At 38.1% G+C, this 24,120-nt stretch overlaps 1 protein-coding gene across 2 annotated transcripts in view; it reads left to right on the top strand.

Moving 5' to 3' along the window:
- Window positions 1-21,586, top strand: part of chsy1 (chondroitin sulfate synthase 1) — an 80,478-nt gene extending 58,892 nt beyond the window's left edge. Inside the window, exons 3-4 of one of the 2 annotated variants that reach the window (XR_007184084.1) lie at window positions 18,691-21,257; window positions 21,373-21,586. Coding sequence is in view for 1 of the 2 variants with exons in the window: in XM_048183806.1 (XP_048039763.1) it covers window positions 18,691-20,286 (1,596 nt within the window). In the remaining variant the exon portion in view is untranslated. Of the gene's footprint in view, window positions 1-18,690 lie in introns of both variants that reach the window. The other variant, XM_048183806.1, reaches the window with a different exon arrangement.
- The last annotated feature ends 2,534 nt before the right edge of the window (window positions 21,587-24,120 follow it).

Raw genomic sequence — 24,120 nt, 5'->3', positions numbered from 1 at the left:
CTTTTTTAACTCCATTTCCCTCTTTGTTTCACTTTAATCATTTCAGTTCTCCCAGCAACTTCTGTCTAAACACCCACAATCCAGTTCCTATCCCCACTTCTCTCTACTTTCCATGGGCGGCACCTCTCGAGCAAGGCTAACAGAGCGCCAGTGTGCCACAGGCTTGCCGCAACTTTCCCGGAGACTGTAATTACTACCCTCAATAAAAAAATAAAAAAAAGGACAGACAATATCAGCAAACTTGAATGCGTTGTTTGAGGGTGGCTTTTGAATCCTGGTCTTTGTTGGATGGTTTGAATGAGGTTATATTTGTGTGTGCCACCCAGCTATAAAAGTAAAAGCAATACAAATTCACTCAGCTGTCTCTGAATTATATAACGGGTAGTTCCGGTTCTGGATACTGATTAGTCAAAATAGCTATGAGACCAAAACACCTGTTCATAACACCAATGGAAAGCGATTATTAACTTTAGTTAATACCTCATTGAGGTTTTAATGAAAAATTGTGTCTGAAAGCAACAAGGCTCTTGAGGTTGTATATGCTTCACCACAGCAAAACTTTACCAGAATCTGAATAAGAAGAGATAAAGAGACTGCATGTGTACCACAAAATAATGCCAAGAAAATGCATTCTTTTGAGTTGATCCCATGAGCAAATGACTCTTATGAGTCGGTTCTTTTCATTGAATCAAAACCATACAACTTAACCAATTTATTTTAATTCATAAACAAATGATTCTTATGAGCTGGTTCTATTCACTACATCAGACCCACACAGCACAACCAGTTTAGTTTGTTTGTTTGTTTTTTTTAGCCGTTTTTTTTTCAGTGAATCAGAACCTATCATTCGGATCAGTTTTGTCTGGTTCACAAGCAAATGACACTTATGAGCAGATTCATTTTAGTGAATTAGAACCATACAGCTTAACCAATTTAGTCTGATTTACAAACAAATGACTCCTATGAGCCAGATGTTTTAATGAATCATACCAAAGGCTCACAAGTTGCCAACTGACTCACTGAATCAACATCTGACTCACTTTTTGAACTGCAGGTTATCGTTACTTTCAGTGATGTCAGTCTCGAAATTAAACTTGTTTTGTGTATTTGAGGTTTGTGCAAATTAAATTACTATCATTACTGACTGGTTGTTCAAATGACAAGGTGTTGTTAAAAATACTCGTTGGTGAACTAACTTATTTTTATGTATTATTATATTAACAAAATACGTTGTTTATACTGTACTGTATTTACATAATATATTCACAATATAACGCAGCCTCTTTATCTTATTACTTGGGTGAACTTGAGTGATTTACAGTTAGTTGCATTTTAAACTCAGAGATTTTTTTTTTGTGAATTATTACTAAAGAGACAACCTGATATTTGTTCCTGATTGTAAGAGTTCCTCACCCAACACTGTTCATTTGGCCAATTTATGGTATGCTGTGTATCCTGTGCAAACACTTCAGAGGAGCAGCAACAAAAGGCTAATGCGTCATATATCGCACACAGAGGTGTTCCTGCGGATTTATGGGTATGTCTTCCCTCTCTCTGTTTGTCTAAAGCATTTTGGCTTCATCAGACCTGTGAGGAACAAAAGGGATTTCAGGTTATTGAATAACGTGTCTTTATGCAGTGGGCGTGTGGGTTTGAAGTTCTCGGACAGATATTCATTGGACTGTAATGCAGCTTAGAGCTGATGCCTCTTAAGACAGTGGTGTGGTTGGCTTTATTGCAGAGTTCACTCACTGTAATACACAGTTCATAGAGGAATAGTCCTGTCTGTATGTCAGCAGTGCTCTTCATAAGCACCCGTTCACCCCGTCTATTCAGATGGGAATGAGAATGTGACTTACCTCTTCCTCTACCAGGCTGATTTTGTCTGCAGTCAGACATTGTATATTTATGTTGTTGTTGTTGTTGTTGTTGCTGTTTTTTGTTGATTTGGCACACTTGCTTTGTTCCCGAACAAGTGAATTGAAGTCATTCATTTTCAATGAGACTTGGCGATGTAAGGCAACCTGAGCGGCAGAAGCTGTAAGCGATGCAACGAAGTTCGGCTTTTTGCAAATAAACAATGTGAACAATGTGAAGTTGGATAAATCAGTTTTATCTTCAATGATTTTACATTCCATCAGTTAGAGCAGAGTGTGAAGGTTGAATTAGCAGAGTAATAACACAGCTGTACATAAAATATTGCGATCAACACAACATAATGGGAGGCATATCAGAGTTTGAAAGAGAGATGTTATTTCCATCAAGAGGCGCATCCATTTTTGGTCAAGATCTTGTATTGAATTGTACTGACAATGCAAGAGGTGAGCACTCTGTAAAGTCTCCTCCAGCACATCCCAAAGGCTTTCAATAAATTTGAGGTCTGAACTCAGAGGTGCCAATTCATGTGTGAAAATGATTCTTCATTCTCCATCCAACCATTTTTTTTCACAATTTGAGCGTGATAATATGAAATTAAGGAGTTCAGGTGCAAAAACCTCTTAAGTCCACCTCTTTGGACAACAAGACATAGTAACTTAGGGCTGGCTATTGACACAGTTTTCAGGATTCGATTCGATTGCTATTCAGATGCATTCGATTCGATATTGATTATTTTGGATGTAGTATTTCAGTTACAGTACATGGCAAATTTTCTAGAGGAAAAAAATCTCTCAACTAATGCTATAAACTACACATTTAAGTCAGTTGGCACTACTGTAATAATATTGAAGGTTAAATTAACTTATTTATATACAAACACTTAAATTACACTCAATGTTTTTATTATAAATAAAGTTTAGAATTACATAATCATATTTCTACTCCAATTCGTTTTTTTTTTTAAATATAAACATTTAAATCGCCGCTGTCATTTGAAATCTGCGACTTTGCTTCATATCAAAAGTAACAGAGCACAAAGATTGCCATTTATTGGATGGGAGGCGCTACATATTCTGCTCATTCATCAACTGAAAACAGACTAGACTAATCGATTCTTGGGATTTAAGAATTGATATCGGTTCGTAAAAATGAGAATCGATTAAAATCGAGAAATCGATATTCTTTTACCCAGCCCTAGTAAAACGTCTGTTGTGTTTACTTGCTACTCGCAAAATCCTGATTTAGCGTATTTGAAGCGAAAGTATTTGATGAATGTGTACTATGTGTGGAGAGCATTCGCTCAATATCTTCATCTTATTTTTAACGAGGTGGCGTTTAGCGGCTTTTCCATTTGAACTCTTCAAACATTTATTTACTTGTTTATTTATTTATTTATTTATTTGAAGCTCATGACCAGGTTTTTAGGGGTTTTCCGCCTCTTCCTCATCACACACGTTGAGTAAACTGGCCTATAAACCCCAGACCCCACCTAGCCAGATTTCATTAATTCTGCTGCTCGTCATGAACAAGCCTCCACAACGAACCGGCCAGGAATGAACTGACGGCAGTGGGATGCTCCAACTTGCGGTCAGTAAAAGAATTTCCTCAACATTATCGCGCTCTCTGGAGCGGAGGTGTCAGACCGTGAGTTAAACATGCTGCAGGCTAAAAGAGAAACACAGATACAGTTAAAGCAGGAAGTTCATCTGTAAAGGGAAAAAAAAAGAGGGAGTCGTTGCTGAATGGTCTCATAAATCTAGTTTGATCTGTTGAGTTTATTGCGTAGCGCCTTGGCCCACCATGAAATGTAGATGTAATGCACCATTGTACTGTGTTATCTCATTTCCTGCATCGGTTCTCTGTGGTTTAATGTGTCCATATTGCACTGAATCATAAATGATAGGCCATTTATGTCTGAATTATTCTTGCCAAGAAGACTGAACGTGATCACCTCTGTTTGAATAGAAATGCCAACGTCATTTCTTTACGTTTCACCTTTAATTTGCTCTTTCACTCTTTTCACTTTCATCATGGACAGTTTCATTTCAAGGAAGGGCTGGGAAATAGAAATGTGCATTAATATACTGTACATTTAATAACATAATTTTTGGAGAGCTCTTAAAAGCATAAAATTCATTTTTTTATACAATAATTAGCTATAAAGTAACATTTTTGGGTTGAATATCCAGTAAAAATGACTATATTGTGATGTACACCATTATTCTGCTGTGAAATATCCTTTCTGTGAGAAGATTTTGGTCTTTGAATTATTTAAGAATTTATTTCCTGCAAATGATTAAATAAAGCATTTTCCCCAAAACTGTAGATGTAGTCTAATGCTAAATAGATGTTTTCTTCCAATAAAAATTAATAGGTGTCCATATGAAATACAATTAGCTGTTTTTGTTTTACCTTTACCTAATTTGTCCTTTTACTAGAGGACAGCTGAAGTAAAAAGAGGTGTAGTTTGCCCACTCTCCCCTGTGCTTGGCTGCGGACATTGACTATTCAGTGTTTTATGACTTATTATAAGGCTCCTCTTGTTTGTAATTTTTCACACAGAGCTTGGCAGCTGGTTTATTGGCTTTGCTGTTCGGTGTGACCGTGCAGAACCGAATGACTTCAGATAGTGTCTGATGAAAGCATAAACAGAGCTGTGTTCAAGCTCTTATACATGAGCCACTTATATTTATTAAACAATAAGCTGCAGGAGGTGAAGCGTTACAGCAGTTTTACCACGGCTGAGGGTGAGTTAGGCAGTAAAACCGCTGTAACGCATCCCCTCCTGTGGCTTATTGCTTTTATTAAACAGCAGCAACAGCAAAGTCCCTTTCAAGAAAAGTCTGTTCATTCAGTGGCTATATTTGCAATGCCTCATCTACTTGAATGGGGAAATCCTAAAATCTCAAAATCTGCTTGCTGAACTCAGATTTGAATAACATATGTTAAATCAGCTACAAAATCTGACATGAAATTTTCCATAAATGTTGTATTTTGGGCTCAAATAGCATTAAAAAGATTACGTTGGTCCAGCCAATGCGCATGTCCAGTCCTAAGCACGCATCTCACTGACTTTTCTGGGAGCTTCTAACAGCAGCTGCGGTGATGCAATGACTTTACCATTTTTTTTTATTATTTAGAAGGCGGGACTTCTTCCACCATATTGCTTGTTGCTCATTGTCCCACTCATAAACAGTGCCCAAGGAAGTCGACCGGAAGTTGAAGTCGGCCGGGTGCCGCCATCTTGTAGCAGAACTTCACTTGCGTTAGCATCCCCATTGACTCCCATTCATTTTGGCGTCACTTTGACAGTGAATAACTTTACATCTGAGGCGTTTAAAGACTCCATTTGTCCATTATTTATTTCTAAAGATACACGACAATGTATAAAGGGCTCCATTACCTTCTATGTTACATTATGGCCCCGTAGATACAGTTTTTGTAAAAATAGGCTAACGATTGCGTCATAACCACTCGACTCTCTGTCGCACAGCAAAGAAATTACCGTACAGACAGGAGGAGAAGCTCGCAGGCAATAGTATGCATTAACTTAATATGGCGTACTGGCGTTACATTTTAAAATACTATACAAAATAATTAATCAGAATACTTACTCCTGCTCACTCACGCCAAAGAACTCCCCGCTCAAGCTCGCCGTCTCTGCAAGATTAACGATGGCAGTTTGCACGCACAGCTACTAGAAGATTTACATCTGTCAGACAGGTTGCTGACGTCATCAAGCTTAGTTTGAGTCTGCGCGTCAGAAACGGAAGTGCTAAAAATCGCTAAAAATGGGCTTCACTTGTCTCAATTGAGTTCCAATGGGGTCGCTGTGTCCATTTCTTTTACTGTCTATGCTCATAAAGAATACGAGTGCACCATGTTTGTATTTACAGTCTTTGGTATAAGACATCATTTTGTGCAGTACAGTCGTGTATATGTGAGCTTGTTTTAAGACACATTTTAGAGCTGTAACAATTTGATTATTCATATTACATGGCTTTCTGAAATACTTGATTCTGATTGGACCACTTAACCACATAATTGACTGTTGCCAGTGTTTTAATTTCAACTCAAATCAATATTTCATGTCCATTTATTTATTTATTTATTTATTTATTAAATTGCCATGTAATAAGCTTAAAAATATACAATCATCCGCTTGTTGTCGCAAAATAAACCACTTTAGAGTGATACATGACCCTTTTTCTTCAGGTCACAGTTGTTTTGATGGGTGACTGCACATTTATCTCTGCATATTTATGGTTATCTTTATGCATATTGGGTATCTTTGGTTTTTTGAGCTAGTGTGGCTGAGTTGCTTTGTGTTGCACAGCCGTCACTAGCGTGTGCTTCTTAACGTCATCATATGCTTTGAATGGAAGCCACTTCAAATAGAGATATCAAAGATGAGCCCGTCTGATGTGTGCCCGCCTTGCAGCAGCAGCACGTCTCCAGAGCGCTTTTCTTGAGCCCTTTGGGCTTTCAGATGTGCTGTGATTTCTGAAGATCTGCTGCTTTATGCTTTCAGATTGACCGGTTCTTTCAAAGAGCTCCTCACTCAAGATTTGGGCTTCAGGGTTCCTCAGCGCTTTAACCTGTCTGCGCCAAAATTTGCATGCTGAAATTTTATAGCCCATTTAAAATCAAAATGAAATAAATAATAATAATAAAAAAGTGCTATACTGTATTTTCTTTATGCATGTTTCTGGTCTTTTCATGCACAGTCAGTTTTAAAGTTTTATTCGCTCTTCACCAACCACCTGCCTCCTTTCCGGTATATAACGTCCCCTTTTCACAGTTCATTCAATTCCCAAGAGATAAAATGCAATCTCTTTTTTTTTTTTTTTTTTTTTTCTAGTTGAATATGGTATTTTGTAGGGTCACACGATACGAAAAATAACATTGAACTTAAACGCGATTCTTAAAAATAGTAATTGCAGCCTTAGAGATTTCTTTTTATGCGCAGCTTGTCAATGAAGTATGACTCTAATTGCTAATCCATCTGAAAGCACTGTGAGTTTGAATCGCTTATAATGTACATTAGAAAAAGCAACAAACATCTTTCCATGAGAAGCATTTATTAACATCTTGTCCAACAAAAGACAACATTTAATAACATGTTTTTACTCCAAACTCACTTAATGACAGTTGAGCGTCCTTCTGTGAGATGTGGCTTCTTTTATTTATATATATATATATATATATATATATATATATATATATATATATATATATATATATATATATATATATATATATATATATATATATTGAAAACCATTGTTTTGGTCTGAATCTGGCCTGGTTTCTGTGCTGCTGCTTTGAAATCCACACCAGGCACGAGTTTATTTTCTTTTTATTCATTTTCTAATTACTGTTTTTTGATTGTGTTGGCCGCCACAAAGCAGGTAGCTATACTGTTCTCCCTCTACTTCCTGTCCTACTTTGCGATTCAATCCTAGCCTTGTGTTGATATGGAATTTCCTCTATTCATAAGTCAGACTTTCCAAAGTTGTGCTTTTTCATTTTTTTTTTTTTTTTTTTTTTTTTTTTTTTATGTCATCTCCCTTTACTCCCACAGTCTATTAGATTTAGTGTTCCCTCTTCAGCAGCTGCGACTGCCAGGGATGGAAATCTAACCTTGTAGGAGTACGGCTTACTGCACCATCCCACCAAGGAACAGGGCTGGTTATTGCAAATTGAAGAGCTTTGTAACTCAATTACCCAAAGACAAAAGTGCCAGCCTAAGTATACATTCTGTCAGCGGACAAGATGGCAGTTTTCTTTGTATTATAGTCATTTGGAAATGGATTGGAATAGTACAGTTGCTGCAGACACAATTACACTGAGCGCAGAATGAAAAGCTTCCATAATAAAGTAATGCAGAGGAAAATTGAAAAAAGAGACGAATGGGTCTGCGATTGAATAGATGAGGTCTTGAGTTTAAGTGGCCGGATGTGAATAGACGTCAGGCAAGCCCTTGCCAATAATGCTGTTTTAACATCACCACTTTATAAGGCAATATTTAGGATGCTTTAACTCTAGATGCAGACCTGAGTATGTTTGACGTCAGAGTTTGATTTGGCATGAAAGCAGTTTTTCATACTTTTTGTGGTAATGATAATGAAGGAATGTGTGCTTAATTCATATAAAACTAAGCACAATTCAAAAAAAAAAATTTGATTTTATTTTAAGAAATTAATACTTTTTCATTAAATTGATCAAAATTGACAGTAAAGACATTTATAATGTTACAAAATATTATTTCAAATAAATGCTGTTCTTTTGAACTTTATATTCTTCAAAGAATTCTGGAAAAATGTGTCATGGTTTACACAAAAAATATGAAGCAGCACAACTGTTTTCAACATTAATAATAATAATAATAAATGTTTTTGAGCTGCAAATCAGCTTATCAGAATGATTTCTGAAGGATCATGTGACACTGAAGACTGGAGTAATGATGCTGAAAATTCAGCTTTGATCACAGGAACAAATGCCATTTTAAAATATATTCAAATAGAAAACAGTTATTTGAAATTGTAATAATTCACAATATTACTGTTTTTTACTGCATTTTTGATCAAATAAATGAGCCTTTGTGAGCAAAAGAGACTTCTTATAAAACTTTTTAAAACATATCTTCACAACTCTAAACTGCTGAACAATACTATTCACTAAAAAACAAAAAAATGAAAGCAGAAAATACTTGTTTTTTTTTTTTTCATTTACCAGTATATTTTACCTGTCAGTAGATCAGTACTTTTTGGAATTGGCATTATGGGAAACAACGTTAATTTACAAATCGGCCATAGGTCTGTTAATCAGTCTCCCATTAGTTCTAAAAAAGGGTTTAATTTCTTAAATGAAGAATATCTTGCTGTACTAGGCTGTTTTCACACTCGAGTCCATTTGTGAGACCCATTTCTCTCCATATGTCAATATGTACAGTACAAAACAGCTGCATAATTCTCACAGTGGTGCTTACAATGATGCCGCATAAAATGAAGTCTCTAGTTTAGACCAAAGCAATCGTGGTTATCAGTGCATTTAACTGAAGTCTAAGGCCGAATGGTCTGAATCGCCCCGGGCTGCACTTTGGCCAAGCAGCATTAATAGTTTCCGTGTGTGTGTGTGTGTGTGTGTGTGTGATGGCTATTGATACACCAGTTTGCAGCAAGGCATCTGTTGCCTTAGCTCTTCAGGAGGCTCATCTCAGAGCTCTTATCTCCACTGATAGCACCGTATTGTTATTTACTGTATACTCTTGATAAGCCCCATGGAACAAGATAAGGGCTTGATTGATTTGTTTTCCTATCCGTCGAACACCAATCTGGCCGGTTTTATTGTCAGAACTGTTTCACAAAGCCATTGCCTTTTTGTTGGGTCTCTAGCATCTTCAAATCTAGATTTAAACATTAATTCTGTTTGTGATTAAATAGTGGCAAGAAATACTGAATACAATCGATGTAGGCAGTATGAATGCAATCTTCACTCTTAGAAAAAAAGGTTCTTTGGGGTTCTAATATAGAACCTTTTAGGGGTTCCATGTATGTAGCGCCTGATAGAACCTTTTTTGGTTCTATATAGAACCTTTTCTTCTAAGAGTGTTCCATCACAGTATGAGTAGTTTAGGGGGATATATATTAAGTAATCATGTTGCAATGCTTATATTTGGATAATCCAGTGAATTAAATATTAATATATATTTAAAGATGCTTCATCTTATTTTTCTCATGTTTTGTAACTGGATATGCAAACCAAATGATTATTCATAATGAATGATAAATTTGGCATCAGTGCAAAAATAGCTTCTAGCTTCACTAAAAATAGCAATCGTATCTTTGCGATTTTTGGTTTAAATGGAAAGAAATTACTGTCCTTGAACTTCTTTGATCAACATACAATGTTGTAAGCTATAAAATGCCACTGCAATTACTTTATGATCTTTTACTGAGCTATTGTGTGTTGTACATGTCTGTCATCCATACGCTGACCTACAGTAAAAGTCTGGTTCCTTATGATCATTGATTAGTCATGCATAATTCTGGGAAGAGAAGGGCCTTTTATCGTAGCTTTTCAATAGAAATCAGAAGGGGAAAACCACCCATTCCTGTCATCACAACACTTATGACTGTAACAGGAGCAGATTTCATATGACTGGTGATGACTGACTCGATCCTTATCTATTCCTCACATGCGCTTTTGCATCTAGATGGTCTGTTTTGTTACAGTAGAATAAATCCGTATTAAAGAAATATGATTCTGACGAAAGACGTTTGGATGCAGGTAGTTTCTCTGTTTTAAAACCTCATTCAAGTCTTATATCTTCAGCACTGAGTGTCAACCACACCATACAGTCTTTCTAAAAAATATCTCTGAATAACATCCCATGATGCTTTCCAGAGTTTAGCTCCAGCATCCACGTTTGTCTTAAGCTTAAGGCCGGTTTCCCCCGCTTAACCACAGCAGTCAAGCGAGGTCAAAGAGCGCACCAGTACGGTCACCTGACATCGCTGAAGTCTCAGCGGTAGCCGGATTTGATTAGTCTCAGAGTAGCTCAGCAGATGTTAATGAGAAGACCTTGACAGGGTTCCTGCGCTCGCAGAATCCATACCTATTAACGTCCCACTCTGCTGCTCTTTCTTCTCCGCGTGGAGCCGTTCAGCTGACAGGTGTTGGATGAGGCCATCAATTATCAGAGCTGAATATCTGTGTCAAGCTCCATGAATCGATCCAATAAAGAGGGCAGTGACAGAAGCGTCCACCTCTGCTCACCCTTCATTATCTTCTGAGACCGTCCTTTGTGACGGACTCCCGCGGCCCGTCAATGGGGCCGATTATTGGCCGTAATGATCAAATCCGCAGGCATTGATGGACAAATCCTTGGCTTTTTATTAGAACTCAAAGGTTTGGATACTGAGAGACTTTTGAGGTGAACAAATTTTGTACGGTTTCTCCTGTAGGTCCTTTATGGCTGACTTTGATGTTACAATGTAAAAAGTATCAGTTGACTTAACTTAAAAAAAATTTAAAAAGTGAGGAAACCCGTTTGCCTTTTAAAATGAAGTAATAAACGTAACGCGTAATTGAAAAAATTAAGTTATGTGAACTTAACAATTCCACATTAACCTAAATTATTTTTTTCAGTTACGAATGAAGTTTATTTACTTAATAATTTTAAGGCAACTGGTTTCCTCACTTTTAAGTTAACTAATCATTTAAGATTTTTTTTAATAATATAAATTTAATTTATTTAGTATTTCATAGGTACGATTTTTTTTATTAATTATTTTAAGAGTTTTAACATGTTACAATTTATTTATTTTTCTATTTATTATTTTAATAATATTAATTTAGGATGTTTAGTATTTCATAGGTATGATTACATTTTTGTTTATTTTATTTACTATTTCAATAGAAAAGTACTATTATTTATTATTTTTATTATTTATTAATTTATTTTTATTATTTATTGTTGTTTTAATAATAGAAATGTAGTATCTTATTTAGTATTTCAGAGGTACGATAATATTTGTTTGTTTTTTATATGGTAAAAATGTATTTTTTTCATTTAGTTAAATATACTTATTAAATTTAAGTATATAGCCATTTATTAGATTAACGACATTATTTTCTGTGTAAACACTGGACAGATTGGGACTTATTTATGAAAGCCAGCGCTATTTACTTGGTGAAATTGGTGTTTTCCTGCAGGAAACATTTCGTACACAGAATTTTGTTTAAAAGAATTTTCTTTTACATGTTTTCTATTAATCACAGCAGCAGTAATTCAATTTTGTAAAGGTTTTGCATCATGCAAATTGTGTACAGCACTAATTTTGTGGGTGTGTTTGTACCGTTAACCAATTTGCATAATTATTTTCTGTGACCACTTCACTTTCTTGCCAAATGCATGGCATCTTTCCTGCTGATGAGACCCGATGACCGCCAAAACCAGACGGGCGATGCTTTGGCATGTCCTTTGGCTGGGTTTCATTCCACACTCCCTCTCTCTTTCTTGTTCTCAGTCAACAAGCCTTTTTCACAGTGATGCAGAGGAAGCTGCTTCATCTGCGTCATTGTGAGTGTTGCATAATGATGATTTTGAATGTGGCATGCTGAAGTGTTTTCATGCAGCGTTCCAGAACGCAAGAGAAAGCGTGCCAGTTCAGGCCCAGACCAAAGACGTCGATCATACAGTGACAGGAGTGATGAAATCTCCATTATTCACGTCCTCTTGCAAGCAGCCTGCAACCCGACCTGCAGAATTGAGATGAGAATGTCAAAAGAAAAGTGCTGGAAGAAGGATTGAACAATTGAGCTACTTAAGAGTTAATATTGTTAGATTAATTTTTAATTTGAGACATTCAACTTCAATTACATCTTCCCCCTTCGTGTAAATTTGCATGATAGTAATGTATTTTAAATTTATTATTATTTTAATAATATAAATAAATAGCATGTCAGTTAGTATTTCATGATTACATTTTATTTTTATTTTAATAGAAATGTTATTTCATATGCATGATAATATATTATTAATTTTATTTTGCATAGTAAAAATGTCTTTTGACTAACATTTATAATTTTTAACCTTTTTTATTTTGTACTTTTCGGTAAATGAAGAGTTGCACTACAAGTTTGTATTGTTCGCCCTAAATTTCTTACATGCTTTTTGAAAATGACAGAAAGAGACTGTCTATTTAGATATGTTTACATAATGCAAAAATTTATTCTGTTCAAAGCTAATGGAAAAAGTCATTTAATTATTGAATAGCTAACTACATAATTAATTTTGTTTTTATAATTGGGTGGCATTGGGAAAACTGTCCTACTTAGTATTACCCTCCCATTAAAGACCTTGCGTTCATCCACAGTCTTGCTCATATCTGAACATTATATAGATTTTATTATTTTTTCAAACCTGAAATACTTTGTATCTGCAGTATCTTCCCTGACATGTGCTGTTTTGTCTGTCCTTGTATTTAATGTAATACATTTGTAAACAAATAGTTTTTCCATCCAGTGCTGCGCCATCATGCATCAGATATTTCGGAGAAACAATCCATCTGTTTTTGATGCTCACCAGCAGTGTAAAGTTCTCGGCCATCAGATCAGCCTTGACACGTGTTTAACATCAGGAGTAATGGCTTCCCATTAAATAGTGGAAAGAATTACCGTTGTTTTACTTCACAGTGCTTTGAGTTAACAACTCTGGCAAATGTTCCAGCTCAATTGGATGTTTTTAATTCTTTGTCTGGGATCTGTATAGGGGACGAGCTCTTCGTTGTTGCACCACACACATACATGACTTTGATTCTGCTGAGCTGTGATGATGCTTATTCATCAGCAGATAAATCCTAGTGTAGTCCAACTCGCTCTGGCATGTTTAAGACCCTCTCCGGTCAGACGCGCTCATAGGCTGATAAATTGCATCACAGGTCCAACATTGCCATGGCCTGTTACTTTACTTTACTTAAATGATATTAACACGCAAAAAAAGAGAAATCCAGAGATAAAAAAAGTAGAGATTCCTGAGGGCCTTAAAGAAGAAAAATAAGACACATTGCACAATGGCACAGTTTGCAACTAGGTAAAATAAAATACGTTTTTTGAAGATATATTATTTTATTACGTTTATTTTTTTTCAAGTAACAAAAATGTTTTAGTTTTTTTTTTATATAGTTTTTAGTTAACTATAATAACCCTGTTACTGGTAAACAAGTTAAAAATACAGTATTGTAATACACTGTAATCTAATTGTAATACAGTGCACATTCTTGAATGTCAAAATGAAAAACTGTAATTGTGCATGAATTAGGCCTTATTATTTTAAATGATGAAATCAGCCTTTGCAAAAGCGGAGAAACAAGTCGCATTATCTGTACAGCTGCAATTTAAAACCAGCGAGCATAGCGTATTATATTACTCTGTTATCGGAGCTGTAGTCAGTTGAGACGGACTGAATCTGAGCTGTAATCTTGCATCACATGCTCCACTGGCAGGATGTGCTTCTCCATGTCAGATTTCACTCGCCGTACATTCCCACACTAATTACCATTCCGGAACAAATCCTTGAGTCACCCAGCACTCGGGAGCGGTGGTCTGTCATAACAGATCTGCCATGGAGCCTGTGGAGAAAACAGTACCGTGCCGAGGCGAAGTCATGGGAATTAGCTGTACATCAAAATCAATCAATGTTTTGAAAGAATACAAAATGGATAATGCATGAAAATCCTTTCACAACATTTTACTTCCATAACCTGATGTATTTCAAACGGGATATTCAACTAAATGATTTATTAAGAATGTAAATAGGGTAAATTTTGACATATTTGACATGTTGACTTTAACATTGGCTCCCATTCCAAACAAATCTCCCCAACCCTCTACAGACACACTGACGCTCGAGTCGCCATTGGCTAGTCAGTTTTTTTTATTTTACTCGCCAGACTTTTTACATGGAATGCAAGAACAAATCAAGTGAAAAAAATCACTTTAAGACTAATGCACGGATCCAATACCGTTACACACACGTTTACTTTCTCAACTGTTTACATTCACTTAAGACATAACCAACTATACTTTTCTAGTATACTTTCGCCAAGATGGGCATTTTGACATAATTTTATGTGAAATTGGCCATTCAACTGCTGCGGCAGCACTGGTCCAATCGAGACAGTGACAGTTCTGTCAACGAGACACTTTCTCGCGTGAAAAGCGACAGAAGGCACTCTCAGCCAAGCGACTGTGCATAAAGTTCAGCAGGCAATGAAATTAAATCTATGCTAAACTTATTGCCTCTAACTCAATTACAGGCGACTGAAATCATACAATTTACTAGCCATTGGCTAATTAAGTCGCCTCTCATGAAATTTGGTCGCATATGTGAGTGATTTACTCCCATTGTAGAGGGTTGCTACCAGTGTGTTTAAAGGGGAAACTGAGTGCACTGACCTTTTACAGGGTAAGTCAAACATTTGTCTGTGTTTAGATGCAGCATCTCTGAGCTGCTTTACACTGATCCTGTCATTTTCATGTCACCGGTACACATCACTGCACCCTCTCTTGCTGCTTGTCAAAAATCCAAGCTTTTGCTGGTTTGAAATCAGTTTAAAGGGATAGTTAAAACCAAAAATTAAAATTTTGTCATCATTTACTCATCCTCAAGTAGTTCCAAACCTGTGTGAATTTCTTTGTTCTGCTGAACACCAGGGAAGATATTTGGAAGAATGTCAGTAAACAAACCATACCTGCAAACTAGTCGCTTTTCGGCGAAATTCGCCGTTTTGAATCAAAATGTGTCATTTATGTGAATTGTATAGATCTGAAGAGGTTTTTTGGGGGGGTGAGTCAGGGTGAGTTTGCAGGCACAATAAATCGAAAATGGGCTACTTTCCCATAGACTGGACTGAGACCATAAACGTCTCTCGGGCTGTCGTGATCTTTTTTGGCGTTCTGTGGTGTGACTAACGCATCGCTGTAGTGCTGCTTCAGTTCAAACAGAGGCAGAGAGCACGTGAACCATTTTTTTTCTTCCGCTTTACAACACGAAATAAACATGAATGGATGTAGGTTGAATGAATACCGAAGGTATGTTGAAAGATCCAGTACAACTTACTGAAATCCATTTCATGTCATATGTAACGTTATCGATCAGTCATTGTTTCAACCACGGAAAAGTGCCAATAAAATAGCTTGTAAAAATGTCACATTTACTGTAACATTTACCTCAGAAAAGCCATTCAATGTCAAAAAACTTGTTAGTCAGCTACAAAAATGAACTTAGAGAGGAGCATTTTGAGAGATTTATATATATATATCCACTTTGATCTGTTTGGTTACTGACATTCTTCCAAATATCTTCCTTTGTGTTCAGCAGAACAAAGAAATTCACACAGGTTTGGACCAACTTGAGGGTGAGTAAATGATGACAGAATTTTTCATTTTTGGGTTTAACTATCCCTTGACAAAGACTCTGTTTGGTAAATGTAACCAATGATTTTCGATATATACAAACACACTCACAATGGGAGAAAGTGCAACACTCAAAGTGGCGGAATAAGTCCCGCCTTCTAAATAAAAAAGCCAATCGCCAATTGGTAAAGTCAGCTGCCGTTAGAAGCTCCGGTTGCTGTGATTTGAGCATTTAGAAACAAAATTTATGAGACAGATGTTGTGTGATTTTCAAATATGAAATTTAATTGTAAGCTTGGTGAACACCTTTTTGGAGAATTTGATGTTTCCCCATACAAAGAGATAGGAGATGTACTTGCATGACTGAAGTAGCTGCCTGAGAGGCGTTTCAAAGATGGCCGCCAAGTGGAATGGCTCGTCTGAAAGGGACTTTGATGCAATTCAGTAATTTGGGTCATGATAACTCAATATATAGGATGTTATTTGGCCCTTGTGAGATTATTGCCATCGGCAGATAGATGGATGGATAGATGGATGGACAGAAATTATGTTTGATTATTCATTTATTTACTGTTTTTATTTATTTATTGGCTCTTTGTATTCCTAAAATGATTATTATTGTTGTCATATGCAAAGTATTTCCCTTGGTTTAAAGGAATAATTCACATGAGGGCAAGTAAATGATGACAGAATTTCAGTTGTTTGGATGAGCTGTTCCTTTAAGGCTTTTTTGTTTTTGTTTTTTCATACAAACTTTCTCGCTTTAGCTCCCTGTTAAGGCAGTAATGGAAACCCTTCGTGCTCTGACAAAAAACAGGCTGATGCTGTCATATGCCTGTGTGGATTTATCTATGGGAATGAAGTGATTGTGTCTTGTTGTAATGTATTTGTTTAGGCTCGAGGACGCCGTATGACCATCCTATCACTGCAATGGCACATTTGCTCTGTGGCACGCTGCGATTGCAGCTTGAGTTCATTTCTCTGGCATCCTCAATCGCAGGGACATGTCTGCTATCTGAATGTCAGCGCAGTCTAAATGTTTTCATTTGTGTCAACTGCCATTCGTTGAGCTGCAGATGGGAAAAACTTTCTGGAGTATTGTGGGGGGAAAAAGTAAATTCATCTCATGACCTAATTGGTGGTGTGCTTTTAGTAGTTAAAAAGTATTGCGCTACCTAGCAACCATTCAGAACACCCTAGCAACCGTGTGTGTGTGTGTGTGTGTGTGTGTGTGTGTGTGTGTGTGTGTGTGTGTGTGTGTGTGTGTGTGTGTGTGTGTGACCCACAGTCATGAAAAACCTGGAATGTGTAAAGAGAGTTTTAAATTTGTGTTTTTTCTAAGTCTGGAAAAGTCATTTCCATGAGTGAAATGTTTAAGTCATGGAAATTTCTGTAGTGAATATACATACTTCTTGGCTATAAATTTGCTCTTTGTGAGTGAAATCTTATCCAGTAATCCATGTGGAAGAGTTATGGAAATTCGTTGGTCAAAACGTTTGTGAAGCCTCTATAATAAAGATGCACTGTGACTGCTAAAAGACTAAATGTAAGAAAGTGGTTGCTTTGCAGCAAAGAGATGCTCTTGTAATTTTGTTAATAACACTGATTTGCCTTGTCTTGGCATGTGAGGTCTAATTTTGAGTTTTAACTGACCTTTAGTTCCTCTTCAAGTTTTACTTCAATGCACCTTTTAATTCTGCTTCTATTCCTAAATGCCACACAATGTTATTTAACTCCAAACGATGATGAATGGCCTCATCACATCAATGGCCGTCATAAATGAGTCATAATGTGCTTTAAGAATAAATGTGACCCAAAGTTGGGATAATTATGGGGTGGCTAATGATGAAGTGTTCCAACAATTCTAACTACTGCTGAGTACCGTCCTCAGGCTCTCAGATAGAGCAAAGCTTTCTCAGGTCAATCTAACCTGCTTATTGGCATCGTGTTCCTCTCACACCCTTATTACCCTTTCAACCAGAGCCAACAGAGCAGGTGTTAGGAGTGCCTGGTTTTGCCTTTAATGATTACAGGTTATTACTAGGTCTACAACTGATTAGACAGACTTGTAGGATATTGTAGAGAATAACGTAACTGGTTTTGAGTTGTTGTTGTTGTCTTTGTCGTTTCAGCTTTATGACAAAATACACGCAATATAATGGCAGCATTTGATGAAATGAAAGTAGCACTTACAAAATTGTTATTTATCTCAAAACGGACAATTATCAACTGCTCTATCAATACTTACAGTATGACTTGACATGACTAGTGCAATAATATTAGACATCAAGTCATAACATATCGGACATTGGCCACCCAGTACTCTATCAGTAATGGATGTGGTGTCCAAAATCCGGCCTGCGGGCCAATTATGGCTCAGGGATGAATTTCAAAAGGGCCCCAGCTTGTCTATTAAAATATATTATATGTGGCCCACCACACATAATTTACAAATCATGCAATTTCACAGTCAACACTTTTTCCCTTGTATGTGTACGAACCGCTTTACAGGACTGGCATAGAAATGGTTTAGTTGGCTCTTGTGACTCTCTGCTAGTGATGGTATCACCTTCCACAATCCTCAGACAACCCTTGTTCTGTAATCTTACCCATGTCACCGTATCGCTTTTGATGCCATTATTGGTCTGGTGGCCACTTTCCATCTTTCTCCTGTGTCTTAAGGTGGACTTGCTTGTTTGCATTTCACTTTGGCCCTTTAATTGGAAAATAAGATACAAGATGCCTTACTAAAGACACATTGTGCCCTTTCTTGTTTTTATTTGTTCAAGTTTTTAATGATATATCTTTTGCATATCATTGCACAGTTGAGCTATTATGACGCTGAGACATCTCTAAACCAATGACTAATACCCATTTTCTCTTTTTCAGATGCAGCAGCTGTTCTATGAGAACTACGAGCCAAACAAGAAGGGATACATCCGTGATCTCCACAACAGCAAGATCCACCGGGCCATAACCCTTCACCCCAACAAGAACCCTCCGTACCAGTATCGCCTGCATAGCTACATGTTGAGCCGAAAGATCGCTGAGCTGCGCCACCGCACCATCCAGCTTCACCGTGAGATTGTGCAGATGAGCCGCTACAGCAACACTGAGGTGCACAAGGAAGACCTCCAGCTGGGCATGCCTCCTTCGTTCATGCGCTTTCATCCCCACCTACGTGAGGAGGTGCTAGAATGGGAGTTCCTCACGGGCAAGTACATTTTCTCGTCCTCAGACGGTCAGCCTCCACGTCGAGGCATTGACTCCTCACAGAAGATGGCGCTGGACGACATCATCATGCAGGTAATGGAGATGATTAATGCCAATGCCAAGACGCGAGGTAGAGTCATCGACTTCAAAGAGATCCAGTACGGATACCGAAGGGTCAACCCCATGTATGGGGCGGAGTACGTACTGGATTTGCTGCTGCTCTACAAGAAGCACAAGGGGAAGACTATGACGGTGCCCGTGAGGAGGCACGCTTATCTTCAGCAGACATTCAGCAAGATCCAATTCCTGGAAGATGAGGAAATGGACGCCCGAGTGCTGGCTGCCAGGATCAACCAAGACTCAGACTCGCTGTCCTTCTTGTCTAACTCTCTCAAGATGCTTGTCCCATTCAAGCTGAGCGGCCCAGGCGTCGAACAGCATGAACCCAAAGAGAAGAAGATCAACATCCTTGTGCCGCTGGCGGGACGCTATGAAATCTTTGTGCGCTTCATGGCCAACTTCGAGAAGATCTGCCTCATTCCCAACCAGAACGTCAAGTTGCTGATTCTGCTTTTCAGCACGGACAACAACACGGAGCGCATTAAGCAGATCGAGCTCATGAGGGAGTATCACATGAAGTATCCAAAAGCCGATATGGAGATCAAGCCGGTTTCTGGCCCTTTCTCCCGTGCTCTGGCCCTGGAGGTCGGCTCGGCCCACTTTACCAATGATTCCTTACTCTTCTACTGTGACGTGGACTTACTGTTTACCCCCGACTTCTTGACCAGATGTCGCGGGAACACCGTACTTGGGGAACAGACGTACTTTCCCATCATCTTTAGCCAGTACGACCCAAAGGTTGTCTACGCGGGCAAGGTGCCCAGCGACAACCACTATGTGTTCACATCCAAAACGGGCTTGTGGAGACACTACGGTTTCGGGATTGTCTGTGTCTACAAAGGAGACTTGGTCAAAGCGGGTGGCTTTGACGTCTCAATCCAAGGTTGGGGACTGGAGGACGTGGACCTCTTTAACAAATTCGTCCAGTCCGGGATCAAGCTGTTCCGCAGCACGGACACTGGCATCGTGCACGTCCACCACCCCGTGATTTGCGATCCCAACCTAGATCCCAAGCAGTACAAAATGTGCCTGGGTTCCAAAGCATCCTCGCACGGCTCCACGCAGCAACTTGCCGAGCTGTGGTTGGAGAAGAACAACCATGGCTTCCAAAAGATCTCGAACTCTAATAACGAATCAATGAGGACAGAATAGACCCCACAAGCGCACAGCCATCTGTCTTCCTCTTTATGGTGTTTTTTAACTACCTTATTTATTTTTTACAAAAAAGACTTCTGTGGATATATTTTGAAATAACTTGTTTTGTAAACTGTAAAGGAGCAGCACGACACCTTCAGACTCTGTCTTTTTTTTTTTTTCTTTTTTTTTTTCTTTTTTTTTTTGCAGCGTTACCGATTGTTAAAATAAGGAACATTGACGTAAGAGGAGCAACAACGAGAGATCTATTTTACGAATTTAATACTGAGCATTATATTTATGGCACCTCACGTACAGACTTGCTGTGTACCTCACCGGAAAATGTCGCAATAGAGTTGAAGAAGGAGTTTGGACACGGACATGTGGTGTCTGGCAAATAGTAAATGTTTATTTGTGAATGTTTACAGAGAGCTTTGAACAAGTGATTGATACTTGGGAAAGGGGATCTATAAAATAACAATCTTAATTGTGACAATTAAGGGCCATTGATCAAAAGTTTCTTTTTTTTTTTCTTTTTGGTTTATTTTTTCAGTTTATTTGTCTGGGGGATCCATAATAACACTGTTTTGTTTCCATTGATTTTGATTTATTTGTTTATTGACTTCTGTGAATGAAACTGCTGGATGTAGATCTTTCCATCTCATTCCCACTGTCTAATTTATTGAACGTTCAGTCTCGTATGATATCGGACTGAGGTTGTGTATGTTAGAGATTGTGTAACCGTCTCAGTCATGGATAGTGTTTTCGTTCCTGTACGTTTTCCTCTCTCCATCTCGAATTACTTTGATTACCAAAGACTTTTTTGCACAGTTGCTGTAGGTGATAATTGTTTTGAGCGTGCTTGTGTATGTATGTGTGCGTGTATGTGTCTGTCTGAACACAAGGCGGTGGAGCAGGAAAACACATGAATTGTACTGTAGGATAGAGGTACCAATGACCAGATTTCTATTCTACACAGCTCTATGAAAGTATGTCAACAACAAGCCACTTAACAAAAATGATGAAAACTATTTTCTCATTTTGTTTGATCAGAGTTTGTTTGCTCCTGTTCGTTATTTAATTTTTTTATACGGTTGCATACAGGCCTTTCTCCTGTGATCGAGCCATGCACTCCATGGGGAAATTGGCCTAAACCGCCGCCTCGCCTTCTGATGTGAGGACCAATCTCCCACAGTAGTCGGTTTCTATTTTTTTCTTCTTCTTCTTTGGGGAGTTTTCATACTTCTGTTCTCTGTTAGCCCCCATACAACTGGGACAAATGTTTTATATTTAATAAAATGGAAAATGTTTATCAAAAGTGTTGCATTATGTTTTGATTTCTACATCTAAAATGAACCTTGCCTTTTAGGTTTTATCCCAGTTTGTTTGCCTTTTAGCTGTTTATTACAGCATCCAAATGCAGTGATACACGACTTTTAAAGGCATGTTCCAGATTCAAAACAAGTTGAGATCAAGCATCTGTGATGTGCTGTCAATAACTCGAAAACAAACAGATGCCCAATGGAAGGTTTCAAAGTGCTTGTATTTATGTAAACTGCTCACATGAATTATTCCATACAGAAATGTGTTATTTCATATGAAAAGTTATCTAAATCATCCTTTTAGCAGTGAAACGACTCTTCAAGGACTATGAACATTTTATGCATTTAGCAGATGCTTTTATCTGAAGCGACAAGGACAAAAACTTAATCAGTATGCATTTTCACTGAGAATCAAACTTCTGACCTCAGTTGAGCAAATTTGTGTAATTCCTGTGTATTTTTCTCCATATAAACTCCCTTAATGGTGTCATTGCCAATATCTTGCAAAACTTACCAGGTTTACTGGTTTTACATGGTCATGACAGGAAAGAATGACTGAATTTAACTTTGCACAGAGAAGGTTAGTAAACAGACTCACACTACCTAAGATTGTTAATGAAACAATGTTTTCAATAGCTTAAAGTGGCCATGTTAAGCTCTTTCACAAAGTGTTGATTTTGTTTTTGGGGTCTACTAGTATTTGCCTGGCAAGGCCAGACTGATATATCTTCTACAAGATATATCAGTCTGGTCAGTCCGCCCTCTGTCGCGATTCGAGTCAACTCCAAACCGTACCGTGCAATCAGATTAGTTTATTTCAGTGACGCAAACAGCGTTACTCTGGTGCGGCGAAAGTCCCTTCAATATCAACAAAGATTGCGCTCGGGAGACTCGAGAGTTCGTTCTATTCTCTTGTCGCTTTGCTAACGTTATATCCGCCCTTCTTTGATTGGTTTACTCCGCTTCCTGTTTGCTCGGATTTGCTCTGCCCTAGAAATCGAATTGATTCAATGGCCGACCAGACTCATCCGCTGGTACAGTGGTGAGGCTGGATTTTCCAGGCAATACTAGAATAGGTTTTCTTGCTTGAAACATTTTATATTTTCCCAGTTTGTCCATTTTACATTTTCCCAGTCTGTCAGTAACTCTCCGTTTAGTTCCGGTCTCTAATAAAGCCCCGAAAAGCGCAATGTGCTCTGATTGGTCGGCTGAAACCATGTGTTGTGATTGGTCAACCACTTTGATCATGTTTCAGAAATGTCAAGCCCCTTACCCCTTATTTACACTGCACACTTCTGTGGCGCATTACGGCTCCGGATAGATTTTGTTCCGTCCTCGACGTGGTGTCCACTCACACCAGACGCATTTCAGAAGCGAAGCGGCTGGATTCGCAGGACCACGAGATTTGCCTGTCCGATGTTGTTTTTCTTGATTTTTCGTGTTTTTAATGTCTAAATGGTTATATTTTGCTGTAGTCTACAGGCAAAGTTAAAGGTCCCGTTTTTCGTGGTTTTTTGAAGCTTTGATTGTGTTTATAGTGTGCAATATAACATGTGTTCATGTTTCGCGTGTAAAAAAACACAGTATTTTTCACATAATTTACTTATCTGTATACCGCTGTTTCCACTGTCATAAAAACGGGCTGATGACTTCCTTGTTCTATGAAGTCCCTCCTTCAGAATTACGTAACGAGTTCTGATTGTGCCAGCGGTTCCTGTGTTGTGATTCGACAGCAGCTTAGCGAACCTTGCCCGGAAAGGTCACGCCTCTTACCATAACGTGGAGATGCACGCGCTCAGTGTTATTGTAAACATGTCTTTAATTTTACCCTATCAATTTGAGCCGGAATCAGACCCGGTGATTGGACTGCGGGATGAAAATAACAGCGTTTCGACGACATGGCGACAAACACACTCTACAAACGCAACTCTTGTGTATTCCTGTGGGCGGAGGTTAGTCAAAAAACTGTTTTAGTGACGTCATTAAAGAAGGAAGTAGAGGGATGTAGTCCAAACTGGCCGTTCGATGTAGGCGACTTCTGTTAAATAAAATATCTCGCTTGGCATTGAACTTTGAGCTTTAAAATTTTACAGATTTTATTTATACTCTAACAACAACATTACACACTAACTAAAGTTTGAAACATGGGATCACGAAGAACGGGACCTTTAATACACTTAAAAGTCCAGTTATGGACAACAAGTATAAAAGATTTTCGGGTTTTTTTAACTTCGCATCTCTTGTTGTCAATTTCTGGCTTCCTAGTGATGTGAAATATGAGCAGGAGCTTTCACAGGGTGATTATTTTGACTTTATTTTGTATTTGAACTGCTCGGCTTGGACGTGGCATCCATCAAAAATAGACTTGGCGCCTATCTTTAGTGAAGCGACGTGGTCAGCCGCTTCTGGGACGCTTCTGAAATGTGCTGTGGCATGGCTGGTGTAAACACAAGCATTGACTAGAGAGGCCACTATCGATTCCTTTGGCCGTGTTGGAGCCGTAACATGCCACAGACTTGTGCAGTGTAAA

This window comes from Megalobrama amblycephala, linkage group LG3 (assembly GCF_018812025.1).
Source record: "Megalobrama amblycephala isolate DHTTF-2021 linkage group LG3, ASM1881202v1, whole genome shotgun sequence".
NCBI classification, from domain to species: Eukaryota; Metazoa; Chordata; class Actinopteri; order Cypriniformes; family Xenocyprididae; genus Megalobrama; species Megalobrama amblycephala.
This window is presented reverse-complemented; position numbering and strand designations above follow the sequence as displayed.